Raw genomic sequence first — 14,145 nt, forward strand, 5'->3', positions numbered from 1 at the left:
TATAAATCAAAGTAGAAGAAACATAATAGCATTAACTTTATTGAAAAGTACAAATTATAAGTGTACCACTAGACAAATTTTTGTTGCCACATTTCCAAATAAGTGACATAATTTTAACATATTCTGTTTCCTCTGCTAGGGACAGGTGCCTGGTGCTGCTCTTCCTAACCCTCTGAACATGCTTGGGTCCCAGCTGCCTTGTCCACCAGTGACACAATCACCATTGCACCAGACGCCACCTCCTGCTTCCACAGCTGCTGGCATGCCATCTCTACAGCATCCAACAGCACCTGTGATGACTCCTCCCCAGCCAGCAGCTCCCACCCAGCCATCGACTCCTGTGTCGTCTTCCGGGCAGACTCCTACCCCAACTCCTGGCTCAGTGCCCAGTGCTAGTCAAGCCCAGAGCACTCCTACAGTCCAGACAGCAGCCCAGGTGACCCCGCAGCCTCAGACCCCAGTTCAGCCCCCATCTGTGACCACCCCTCAGTCATCACAGCAGCAGCCAACGCCTGTGCATACCCAGCCTCCTGGCACGCCGGTGAGCCTCTCTGTCATCTTTGTTCTGAGACTCTTAATGAGAACTTTCCCATAAATAATTCTGTCATGATGACCCTGGCTCAGTTGGTTAAAGTGTCGTTCCTATATGCCAAGTTTGTGGGTTCAATCTCCAGTAAGAGCATATATAAAAAAACAACAACCAATGAATCCATGAATAAGTGGAACAAAAAATCAATGTTTCTCCCTCTCCCTCTCCCTCTCCCTCTCCCTCTCCACTCCAATCTCTCTTTTTCTCTCAAATCAGTAAGTAATATATTTTTTTTAATTCTGCTATGAAGTTGCTATAGAATCTTGGTGCCACCCCAAAAAGTAACTGAAAGGCCATGTTTGGCAGGACATGACTTATTCCTACTTAAATGAGTTTGCAAAAATCAGCAGTTCTAAAGAAATAATACTCGAGTCCTCTATAGAATTTTTAAAACTACCTCTGTTTATAAGAGAAGTCTGTTTCCCATTATCTGTCCTAGATTTATGTCTTCTGAGTCTTGGTAGTTTTTCTCCTAACACTTAAGGATGTGGTCATGTTCTTGATTGTATATGCTTTGACCTTGCCCAGCAGCCTTGTTTTCAGACTACAAGCATTTTCTTTTTTATGACAACTTGGTAGATCCAAGTTAGTACTTCTGTGGCTCAAATCTGCCCAGTCCTTCGTGGACCTGCTGGAGGTACACAGTCTGGGTACCTCTCCTAGGCTGGGTTGTTCCACTGACCCAGGGACCTAAGGCTACCCTCTTGTTGCCTCCACCTTCCCTCTCCAGTTATCACTAAAATCAATCTTTTTTTTTTCCATTGAGTATTCTTTTTTAAAAAATTTTTTTTAATTGAATTATTATCTGTGTACATATTTTAACATTGCCCCCCCGCCATACATACCCTCCCTCCCCAGAGTTTTGTGTCCATTGGTTGTACTTATATGCATGTATACAAGTCCTTCGGTTGATCTCTTATCTCCCCCAGATCTCCCTACTCTCCCCGCTGTAATTTTACAATCTGCTTGTTGCTTTACTGTCTTTATATCTGACTTTTGGTTTGTCAGTTTATAATGTTCTTTAATATCCATAAATGAGTGTAAAATCAATTTTAAAATCCATTTTCTTATCAGTCTAACTTAGAAACCCCTCTTCCCCTGAGATACATTAACTTTCTTCTTGGGGTCTGAAGGTATTTATTAATGTCAAAATTAATCTGAACAACAATCCCAAGATAACATTACTATTTGTATTTCTCTAAAGCCTTTCTAATTTTACATTATCTTTTGTTTGTTTACTTTAAACTATCTTGGATAAGGCTTTGAAAATTTATAATTCCTTTAGTGGTTCCTTCTCTTAATGTTTGCTTATTTCTCAGCCACTAATCCCAACACTGTTCCTGCAATTACAAGCTAATTATATATTCTTATTTCATATAGGTACTTAATTCTTCCTTCTACATATATACTTATATAAAAAGCTAATATGCTAAGTGTCCCTTCTATTGTAAGACCAGCCGCTATGATGCACACTGACCACCAGGGAGCAGATGCTCAACACAGTGACTTGGCAGTGTTGGTTCTCAGTTAACACCCTGAAGCTAGAAAGGAGGGAGCCCCATTCCTCACAGGGCCGTGTGATTCCACCTTTGACCATGGGTTATGTTGTTGCTGGGGCACTGTCAGCCCCAAATCTGATTTACTGCACCCTTGTATTTGCACTCCACACCTTGTATGTACAACAGCAACTTTGCAGAGTACCTCTCACACTCTAAGGCCCCTTGGAGGATGTCAGAGAGCTGGTTTTGGCCCGATCCCCACAGGCCAGGCTGAGGGACCCCACCTGCCAGAGGGACCCCGCTCACTCCGCAGATGCCATGGAGGGACTGCAGGAGGTTGGCTCCAGGGTGTGGCCTGACTCGCCCAGTCCCATCCTGCCAGCTACCTTCTAGTTAATTTTCTTTCACTGTGCACAAATCTGTGCACCGGGTCACTAGTATATTTATAATTCCACTTTCAATCATAAACATAAATGATCTAGTGAGGAATTAATTTTAAAAGGGGAGTTCTTTCTATGGCTTAGGTAGAAAAATTGCAGAAAATAATTTCATATCCACATGTAGAAAGCTCTACTCTTCCATCTCTGTATATTTAGCAAGAAATCAGTTGTGTTTCTGCCTGATGTTGTCTTCCTCTAGAACTCCTATTTGAACTTTTGTTCTTCAATTTTCTCAAATAGGGATGCTTATTAGGTTAGTATTGGGAATGTTAACACAAAACTCTATATTAGGTGACCAGCAGCAGAGTTTACGATCATATATATTGTTTTATTAACAGAGATAAATGATTTTGGTTTTTCTACAGCTTTCCCAGGCAGCAGCCAGCATTGAGAACAGGGTACCCACTCCATCATCAGTGGCCAGTGCTGAAACCAACTCCCAGCAGCCAGGACCAGAAATACCAATGCTGGAAATGAAGCCTGAGGTCAAGACCGAGGACACCGAGCCAGATGCCAGTGAATCCAAGGGGGAGCCTGCATCTGCGGTAGGTGCCAGGGATCCATCATGGATGTACCTGCTGTTGGTGTGGTTTTTGTGTGTGTGTGTGTGCCTTTTGTTTGTTTGTTTTGTTAATCCTCATTTGAGGCTATTTTTCCCATTGAGAAGGTGGTTTTTTTTTTTAGAGAGAGAGTAAAACGGAGGGGGAGAGACAAAGAGAAACATCTACGAGAGAGACATGTTGATTAGTTGCTTCCAGCATGCCGCACCAAAGCTGTGATCGAGTTTTATGTGCCCTTGACCAGAATCGCACCATGACCCTTCAGTCCATTGGCCGATGCTCTAACCACTGAGCAACTGGCCTGGGACTTGCCTTTTGTTTTAAAATCCTCTTTAATCTACTGGCTCTTCAAACCCATAATCAAAAACAGATTAGTTTTATTTTAAGTTCTAGATATGGGGTTTTTTGCTTGTTCCTCTTATGTTTTTTTTTTTGTTTGTTTGTTTGTTTGTTTTTGCCAGAAATAAAGAGCAATAGCTTATATTTTACTTTATTTTTTAAATGCAAAGCTTGGGTTTGGGGGAGGACATTGGGAGTATAAGGACATATATGTAATATCTTAATCAACAAAGAAAAAGATTAAATTATATGAACTAACAAAAAAATGCAAAGCTTAGGAAAACACTGATTTTGAAAACCAGTGTTTTCCATACAGAAATGGTAAAAATAATATTTTAAAGATTTCCCTTTAAAGAGCCCTAGCTGCTTTGGCTCAGCAGATAAAACAAACTGTGGACAGAAGGATCCCTCCCAGGTTTTATTCCGGTCAAGGGCATATGCCTGGGTTGTGGGCTCAATCCCCAGTTGGGGGTATGCAGGAGGAAGCCAATCAATAATTCTCTCTCATCATTGAAGTTTCTATCTATCTCTTCCTCTCTGAAATCCATAAAAATATTTTAAATAAATAACTAAAGATATCAGTGTATTCTTCCCCTCTCCATTCTTCTACCCCCCTCCCTTTTGGCAACTCTCAGTTTATTCTCTATATCTATAGGTCTGTTTGTGTTTTATTTTTTTTCCATTTATTTTGTTTTTTAGATTCATGTATAAATGAGATCATACTGCATTTGTCTTTGTCTGACTTACTTCACTTAGCATAATATTAGGTCTAGTAATAATTAATGTCGTTTTCTAATACTTTTTTAAATCAAATTTATTTAAACAATACAACAAAATTTAATCAACAATATAGTTGCCGTTGTTTTCTACTACTTGTGCCCAACGCTCAGGAAGCATTTTAATCCCTCTGTTGTAAAATTCTTGTGATTTTGATGCAAAAAATTCGGTCAATGCATTTTTGAGGCATTCTTCATTATTAAATTTTTTTCCAAGAAGAAAGTTTTGCAAAGAACGAAACAAATGGTAATCGGAACGGGCAATATCAGGAGAATATGCAGGTTGAGGGAGAACTTCCCATTCCAACTGGCGCAGTTTTTCAACAGTGATTCTTGCAGTATGTGGTCGTGAGTTATCGTGGTGAAGAATTACGCCCTTCCGATTAATCAGCGCGGGTTCTTTTTCTCTTAAAGCTTGGGCTAACCTTTCCAATTGGGCACTATACACTGCACTTGTAATGGTTTGGTTAGATGGTAAAAGTTCATAATGAAGAATTCCTTTAAAATTCCACCAAACACACAACATCACTTTTTTCGCATGCAAGTCAGGTTTTGGCGTGGGCTGCGGAGCCTCATTTTTGTCCAACTATTGAGGCCGCCTTTTCAAATTAACATACAGCACCCATTCTTCATCTCCGGTAACAATTTGCTCTAAAAACGGCAAACGGTTTTGACGAGAGAGGAGCGAACTGCAAATTGTGACTCTTTGATTACGGTTGTTGTTGGTCAACTCATGAGGAACCCATTTTCCAAACTTTTGGACTTTGCCAAGTGCACGCAATTGACTGGAAATTGTTTTTTGTAAACAATTTAAAGTTGTCGCAAGCTCTTGTTGGGTAATTTGAGGATTTTGCACCAAAAGAGCTTGAAGAGCTTCTTGATCAAAATTGGACACACAGTCTTGACCACTCTTGTCATCTAACGAAAAATTTCCCTCGCGAAATTTCTCAAACCAACGCTGGCATTTCCTGGCGCTAACTGCATCTTGACCAAGAGCACTACAGATGTTTTTTGCAGCCTCACTTGCTTTTCTTTCTAATTGGAACTCGTAAAGCATGCAGTGCCGAATATGCTCTTCATCCGCCATCTTCTTAGCCCTAGTTTTGCAACAAAAACCAAACCAAACACAAACTTTTTCAAGCAAAACTTGTTAATTGCACTTCACACGTTCTGTAGATACCACGTGTTTGAAGGTTATGTCAATACAAATCAACGCCAAGCAAGATTTTAAACAAATGTTTAAAAACAACATTAATTATTACTAGACCCGATAACCTATAGGTTCATCCATGTTGTCAGAAGTGTCAAGATACAGTACCATTCTTTTTTATTGTATGAATGTATGTATATATATGTGTGTGTATATATATATATAACACACATATTATATATGTCACAGCTTTATCCATTTATCTGTTGATGGACATCTGGATTACTTCTATCTTAGTTCTTGTAAGTAGTTCTGCAGGGAACATACAGAGGCATATACTTTTTCGAATTAGTGTTTATAATTTCTTCAAATAAATACCCAGCAGTGGGATTTCTGGATCATATGGTAGCTCTAGTTTGTTTATTTATTTATTTATTTATTTATTTATTTATTATTCTTTTTTATGTAACTAGTATGTCCTGCTTTGTGAATTTGAATGTATCTAAATTGTGTCTTCCTATTATTCTTTTCATCATTTTTTAAAAATCTTTATGTGCACATTATTACAGTTGTTCCTCTTTTTTCCTCCCATAGCTCCCCTCCACCCGATTCCCACCCAACCCCATTCCCTTACTCCCCTCCCCACTCTCCTCATCCATAGGTGTACAATTTTTGTCCAATCTCTTCCCACACCTCTTTCCCCTTAAGGATTGTCAGTCCGCTCTCTTTCTATACCCCTGATTCTATTATATTCACCAGTTTATTCTGTTTTATCCAATTTTTTATTCACTTGATTTGTAAATTCACTTGTTGGTTGGTATGTATTTGTTGTTCATAATTTTTTAAAAATATATTTTATTGATTTTTTACAGAGAGTAGGAGAGAGGGATAGAGAGCTAGAAACGTCGATGAGAGAGAAACATCGACCAGCTGCCTCCTGCACACCCCCCACCGAGGATGTGCCCACAACCAATGTACATGCTCTTGACCGGAATCGAACCTGGGACCTTTCAGTCCGCAGACTGACGCTCTACCACTGAGCCAAACCGGTTTCGGCTGTTGTTCATAATTTTTATCTTTACCTTTTTCTTCTTCTTCCCCTTCTTAAAGACTACTCTTCAGCATTTCATATAATACTGGTTTGGTGGTGATGAACTCCTTTAGCTTTTTCTTGTCTGTGAAGTTCTTTATCTGACCTTCAATTCTGAATGATAGCTTTGCTTGGTAGAGTAATCTTGTTTGTAGGTTCTTGCTATTCATCACTTTGAATATTTCTTGCCACTCTCTTCTGGCCTGCATAGTTTCTGTTGAGAAATCAGCTGATAGTTGTATGGGTACTCTCTTGTAGGTAACTGTTTTTCTTGCTGCTTTTAATATTCTCTCTTTGTCTTTTGCTCTTGGCATTTTAATTATGATGTGTCTTGGTGTGGTCCTCTTTGGATTCCTTTTGTTTGAGGTTCTGTGCACTTTCTGGTCTTGTAAATCTATTTCTTTCACAAGGTGGGGGAAGTTTTCGGTCATTATTTCTTCAAATAGGTTTTCAGTATCTTGCTCTCTCTCTTCTGGCACCTCCATAATTATGCTTGAAGTTGCCCCAGAAGCTCCTTACACTACCTTCAAATTTTTGGATTCTTTTTGCTTTTTGGTTTTCTGGTTGGGTGTTTTTTGCTTCTTTGTATTTTAAATATTTGACTTGATTCTTGGGATCCTCTAGTCTGCTGGTGGATCTCTATATTATTTTTTATTTCAGTCAGTGTATGCTTAATGTCTAGTTTGTTCTTATTCACGCGCCTCCAAACCTCAGCTTTTCAGCACTTGTGCACATCTCAGTGCTCTTTTCTCTTTCCTTCTAGTTGTAGAACTTCCACTCAGCCAGCTTTCCTGTAGTTCTGGGTAATAGATGTTTTGTCTTTTAGTTGAAGTTTTGAAATTGTTGTGTGATGCAGCAGTTTAGGTGTTTACCTATCCTGCCATCTTGGTTTCTGGAGTTGGATCACTAAGATCCCCAGAGGGTCCAATGTTAACTTCCAGAAGGGGGGGATCCCTAGGGTCTTCCAAGGGGGAGTGGGAGAGTTCATGGGACTTAGGCTCAGGCTCCTTTTCAGCTTCTGCCAGGGTCAGGCCCTGGGCTGTCTGTGTGCATGTGTGTGGGGAGCGAAGGGGGTGGGAAACAGGAGGAAATACCCTGCAAGGTGAAGGAACATCTAGAGATTCTGAACAAGGCGAGTGGGGAGATAGCCGTGGACCAGGCGGAGCCAGAGCAGGGTGTGGGGGGGGAGGTTTGTGGGGGGTTAGGGGGGTTCGACAATGTTTGGGAGGGTGGAGTCAGGAAGGCTTTTTCTAGGCAGAGCAGAGCATCAGGCAGGGGCCTGTAATATTTTTAACAATAAATATTTTTAAAATTTTATTCCTAGATATTTAATACTTTTTTAAAATTTATTGATTTTTTTAGAGAGTGAGAAAGTGACAGACAGAAACAGAGACATGGATTTGTTGTTCTGCTTATCTGTGCATTCATTGCTTGCTGCTTATATGTGCCCTGACCAGGGATTGAATCCTCAAGCTTGGTATATTAGGACAATGCTCTAACCAACAAAGCTATCTGGCCAGGGTGGTGGTTTATACTTTTTGATGCTGTTGTAAATGGGATAGTTTTCTTAATATCTTCTTCTGATCATTATTTTAGTATATAGAATTCTGAACAGGTTTCTGCGTATTGATTCTGTGTCCTGAAACTTTGCTGAAGTCATTTATTAATTCTAACTAGGGGCCCAGTGCACAAATGTGTGCTCCTTGAAAAGAACTGTGGGCCACGAGGCTGCAGTGGGCACAGGGGTGGGTCTCTGCTCGTCCTCCGCACCCGCATCTGGCCCCTCCTGCAGTATCCCCTGGTCCCCTGTCTGCAGCAGCCCTACTCACACCACTGCTGCTCCTACGCACTGTCGGCACCAGCCCACTCACGTCCTCTGACAGCGCAGAGCAATTGGGGCCGGAGCCAGCAGTGGGTGGAGAAGCCTTGAGGGAAGATCAGGTGCCAGCAGCAGGTGTGAGTGCCAGGCGGGACCATGGTGTGCAAGAGCAAAGAATTTTCAATAACCACCAAGGCTGCCCCAATGACAGCAACCAGCACCCCACCTTGGTCTGACACCCCCATTCACCTGCTTCACCATCCCACCATGGCCACCGCCACCGTGTCCCCCTGGTGGTCAGCACATGTCATAGCTTGTTCGGTTCTACCATTCTGTCTATTTGCATATTAGCTTTTTATTATATAGGATAGTTGAGTTTTGCTTATTTTCCCATTTGGATGCCTTTTATTTGTCTGATTGCTGTAGCTAGGACTTCCCATATAATTTCAAATAGAAGTAGTGGTAATGGACATCCTTGTCTTGTTCCTGATCTTAGATAAAAAGTCCAGGACCAGATAGCATCTGCCAAACATTCAAAGAAGAATTAAACCTGTCCTTAAATTTTTTTTTTTAATTGAATAGGAAGGAATACTCCCAAACTCATTTTATGAAGCCAGCATTACCCTGATACCAAAAGCAGATAAAAAGACATTACAAAAAAAAAAGGGAAATTACAGGCCAATATCCTTGAACATAGATGCAAAGATTCTCAACAAAATTTTAGCAAGCCAGATTCAACAATACATTAATAGGACTATACACCATGATCAAGTGGGATTTATCCCAGGGATGGAAGGATGCTTCAACATTCATTAATATGATACATCACATAACAAAATAAAGGATAAAAACCATATCAGTAGATTCAGAAAAGGCATTTGACAAAATTTAACATCTTTTTATGATACAAACTCTTAAATAAAGTTAGAAGGAATATCTCAACTTTATAAAGTCTATATGACAAACCCACAAATAATAAACTCAGTGGTAAAAAGGTTTGTATTTTAAATCTTTGAATCATTCAGCAACTTTTTCATTGCCATTTTTTATTTATTTATATTCCGCAGAGTTAGATTACACGAGGGGTTTATTCATTTACTAATTAAACTGGCAGAAGTTGAAAACTAGCAGATTGTGAGCTGAATCCAATCTATATTAATTGTTTTGTTCGGCTCATATGATATATTTTAAAGTGGGAAATTATAAACTAAACTCCAGATTTTTGGATTTTTGGATTTTCTTGAAAATGATAAGCTCTGTCAGCGTTGTTCTTCAAGTCCTCTCTGGCAGCAGTCTGGATGAGAGCATCAGCATGGCCTGTAGAGGGGACATGGGCTCTCCGGTTTGCCAGAGTCTCCACAGCTTCTGCTGTCTCACACCTCATCTTCTTGTTGCATTCACTTATTTTACTTGCCTGGCCTTTTGAGCAATTTGGTGTTTTGTTTTGTTTTTTAAATATATTTTTATTGATTTTAGAGAGGAAGAGAGAGAGAGAGAGAGAGAGAGAGAGAGAGAGAGAGAGAGACATCAGTGATGAAAGATCTGATCATCACTGATCAGCTGCCTCCTGCACATCCCCACGGGGGATCAAGCCTGCACCCCAGGCATGTGGCCTAACCAGTAACCAAACTGACCTCCTGGTTCATAAGTTGATGCTCAACCACTGAGCCACGCTGGATGGGCTAAACAATTTGGTTTTTGAACTCTGGCCCAATTTTCCAGGAATGTTTGTTCCAAACTAGAAAAGTCTATATGTAAAACTACTGAGTGGGTGATGGTAGATATGTATATATGCAATATTTTAAGTACTCCAGCATATAAAATTTTAAAAATTAGTACACAATTGTACTGGTACTATCTTAAAGCAACTCAACTGACACCAAATGCTCTATTCCTTCTTGTGGGAGGGAAAGGAATAAATGCAGCTGTGACTAGAAGAAGGTTTTAACAAACACATAGATTTTTAAGAGCTTTCCAATAATTCTGAATTAGAATAAAGCTTTTTGACATCCATGTATCATTACTTATAATTTTTTTTTCCAGATGATGGAGGAAGATCTACAAGGATCTTCTCAAGTTAAAGAAGAATCAGACACAACAGAGCAGAAATCAGAACCAATGGAAGTGGATGAAAAGAAGCCAGAAGTAAAAGTAGAAGCTAAAGAGGAAGAAGAGAGCACCGCTAATGGTGCCGCTTCCCAGTCAGCATCTCCTTCACAGCCACGGAAAAAAAGTAAGTTGTGTTTTCTTGAACTTACTGAACTGTGCTGCTTTGCCATTGTGTTGTGATTCTACATTATGGGTTAAAAGCTAAAGCAGAAATAGACTAGCATCTCCCCCTTTCTCTGTTTTGCCTGCTATTCTCCAAATAGAAATAGTGACAACAAACTGGACTCCTCCCTAAGATCCCACAGGTTCATGGCTTAATAAGAAACAAGCCTTGGCTCTAGGGGGCAGTCCAGGGGGCACAGCTGTCTTCTGAGGTGTGCTGGCTGTGGAACTGGAGTTCAAATTGCATCTCAGTCCTTGAGCAGGCCAAGGATCTCGGGCTTTTCTCGGCAAGGCATGAACAACCACTGTCAGATTCAAGCAGGAAAATGACAGAAAGGCCATGGTATGGGGAAAATATCACCATAGCATACATGTAGGAGCTTATAGGTGTTTGCTGTTACAGATAAGTGCCCAAAGTAACAAGTGGGTGGAGTTGGGACCCTGTGAGTGGGTGGGGGCAAGTAAGTGAAGATGCTTTGGGTTCCGAGCTGTGTGGGGTGAGCCAGCCTCACAATGGATGTGATTTTTATTTGTTTCTTTTTTCTTTTTATGTGATTTTTAAAAATCACTTTGAGATGTGTTTAAAAATTAAAGAAGATAGCAGGGTGTCAGAAAATTGTCAGGTGACCCTTGGAAATGTGAGGACAGAGCTCATGAAGGTTAGGCCTGCAGGTGCTACATTTGGGAAAGATGGCAGAGAAATGTTAGAGTCTATTGCTGGAAGGGGCCCTGGAGATTATGGAGAACAGCAGTTCTCAAACTTTTGGTCTTAGACCTCTCTGTACTCTAAAAATTGAGGACCCCAAAGAGTTTTTGTCTGTATGGATTATGTACTGCTGTCTACTTTATTAGAAATTAACACTTGGCTCAGTTTGAAATTTTGAAAATATTCAGTTAAAAATAAATCTATTAACTAACACCCATAAATAACACATTTTATGAAAAATAACTTTCCAAAGCAATGAATAGTATAGTGCCATTGTTTTTTTACAGTTTTTTGGCTCAAAGATAAAAGTGAACACAGCTGCATTCTCAGATCTGCCCCTGCTTGTACTTTGTTGTATTACGTTGTTTGTTTGCAGTACACGAAGTCCCATTCCAGATAGATGGTTGATAAAGGGAAGAATAACAGCCTTTTTAAATAATTGTGATTTTCTTTTTTGATACTACTACAACACTCAACAAGTAAAAGTTTCTTAAAGATTAGTTGTAGTGTGAAATATGAATCCTTAGCACTGAATTTTTCAAACTCTGACTTTAGAGTCCATTTGTCTGTTTTGTACTTTGAATTGATCCTTTGCCCTTTCATGATTTACTTTATAACATGATTTTTTGGTCATCCGACAATTTGGTTCACTGAATTATGTAGATCTTCCTAATGTTAGCATATGTCACTATACAATAATTTTTTTAATCGCATTCATTAACATCACTATGGATCTCTTAAAAAAAGGTTTTGTAAATTTCAACAAGATATTAAGCTCCTGTGATAAATACAAATTTCTCAAAATTTAATTTTAAAAAATATATATTTTATTGATTTTTTTTACACAGAGGAAGGGAGAGGGATAGAGACTTAGAAACATTGATGGGAAAGAGACATTGATCAGCTGCCTCCTGCACACCTCCCACTGGGGATGTACCCGCAACCAAGGTACATGTCCTTGACCAGAATCGAACCTGGGACCCTTCAGTCCGCAGGCTGACTATCCACTCAGCCAAACCGGTCAGGGCAATATTTAATTTTTTATGAGAGTCCAGATTTTTATCTTTGGCAAAAAATACTATCAGTTGTCGTTGAAATAACTCCAACTTTGTTCATTTTTGAGAAAATGTCTACCACATACCACATCTGAATAACTGTAGCTTGTCTATCAGTCATTCCATTTTTATGTGTTTCATTAAAAAAAGAAGCAATGACTTCAGCTCTCAACACTCGGATAAGTGCTTTCGCTCGAGACAAGTACTGCATGCAGTAGATGTGCCTTATACCAACCCTCCCCCCCCCCTTTTTTTTTATATAGGGTAAAAGACGTGTAGCCAACGGTTGAGGTTTAACACAAGTAATAATTTTAACTGCTTCAGCAAGAATATTCTTAAGTGCAGCTGGCATTTTCCCTGTGTGTGCACAGTGGCAGCAAAGACCTAGTGACTACTAAGTCAGGTTTGGGGAAGCTGCTGCCATGCTAGAAATTTTACTCCCACCTGTTAGTGCCCCATCTGTATGAAGGTTAACACGACATATAAGTCAAGTAACAACTTAGTGTTATTATGAACGTTGTTTTATATTACATAAATAAATTAGATTTCACAGACCCCTAGAAAGGCCTGAAGCAGTACTGGAACTTTCTCTGCTCTCCATTACTGTGTTCACCAGCCAAATGCAGCTCCTGAGTACTTGAGATGTGACAAGTGTGACTAAAGAATTGAATTTTAAATTTTATTTAATATTAATTCATTTAGCTTTAAGTAGCCACATATGTCTGGCAGCTCCCATATTAGCACAGTGCTCCTCATGGTACCCATGGTCCATGTTTCGAGGATTACTGATGTGGTACACCCCGCTGATTGTATGGAAAAAGCACACCATACTCATTCGTAGCAGAAAACTTATTTCAAATAAAGACAGGAATTTGACAATATATTTTCCTCTGCATAAGTGTTAAACAATGTGCGGTGACGGCAGCTGTGTACCAAAGTCAGCTAATGTAAGCCACGTCACTGTGATGCCTTTACGGAGATGAGGCGGTCCGGAGCAGGGCAGCAGTCTTTTCCCGTAAAGAGCCAGGCAGTAAATACTTCAGGCTTTGTGTGTCATAGGTCTCTGTTGGCAACTACTCAGCTGCATTGTAGGGCATGTTGTTTGATGAGACAATATCTCAGCAAATAGGCACACTTGTGTTCTAATAAATTTTTATTTTAGAGACTAAAATTTGATGTATAATTTTCACATATCAGGAAATATTTTTATTTTCCCCCCCCAACCATTAAAAACGAAAATTATTCTTAGCTCACAGGCCTTCAGATTTGGCCTGTGGGTCAGAGTTTGCTGACATCTAGTCTAGTTTGCTGACCTCTAGTTTAGAAGAATGAAAAAACTCTTTAGAATTCTTTTCTTAGAAAGTTATTCAAAGAAAACAGTAGGAGAAAGGGAGTTCGCTGAAAGCAGGATGCACTTGTTTCCAATGGGAATGTTTGCTGGAGAGCGCTGCTGGGATAGCCCATATGCTCACTGAGCTCCAGCGCTGCCCCAGGTCTAAAGCATCCAGGTGTTCCTTTTCCACAGGAGGCCAGTCAGGACATATGGGTGATCCCTGACTCCAATGGCAATAACTTCGGGAAACTTCTCAGGGCCATGATTTTTCATCTCTCAATATACTCGATGTATGCCACTTCCCAACTAGAACTTTAAATGTTTATGGTATATTAATCTGATTTTTTAAATTATAGTTTACCACATGTCAGTTCTAGAAAGTCTTTTTAAAATATTTGAGAGAGAGGGAGGGAGGGAGGGAGAGAGAGAGAGAGAGAGAGAATATGAACATATTGTCACTTATAACCCAAGTCATCAGAACTCCTCTGACATATTTGCCTCTTATTGGTCAGTTTCCT

At 39.9% G+C, this 14,145-nt stretch overlaps 1 protein-coding gene across 8 annotated transcripts in view; it reads left to right on the forward strand.

The window, feature by feature from the left end:
• The window catches only part of LOC118703341 (CREB binding protein), a 157,496-nt gene that overhangs the window by 110,110 nt on the left and 33,241 nt on the right, over nt 1-14,145 (forward strand). For 6 of the 8 annotated variants that reach the window (XM_036410213.2, XM_036410214.2, XM_036410215.2 and 3 more), the window contains 3 exons: nt 140-541; nt 2,894-3,073; nt 10,306-10,495. In XM_036410213.2, the coding sequence (XP_036266106.1) occupies nt 140-541; nt 2,894-3,073; nt 10,306-10,495 (772 nt within the window). The remainder of the gene's footprint in view (nt 1-139; nt 542-2,893; nt 3,074-10,305; nt 10,496-14,145) is intronic. The other 2 variants (XM_036410218.2, XM_036410219.2) reach the window with 1 other exon arrangement.

Source organism: Pipistrellus kuhlii, unplaced genomic scaffold, assembly GCF_014108245.1.
Source record: "Pipistrellus kuhlii isolate mPipKuh1 unplaced genomic scaffold, mPipKuh1.p scaffold_m20_p_4, whole genome shotgun sequence".
Classification (NCBI taxonomy): domain Eukaryota; kingdom Metazoa; phylum Chordata; class Mammalia; order Chiroptera; family Vespertilionidae; genus Pipistrellus; species Pipistrellus kuhlii.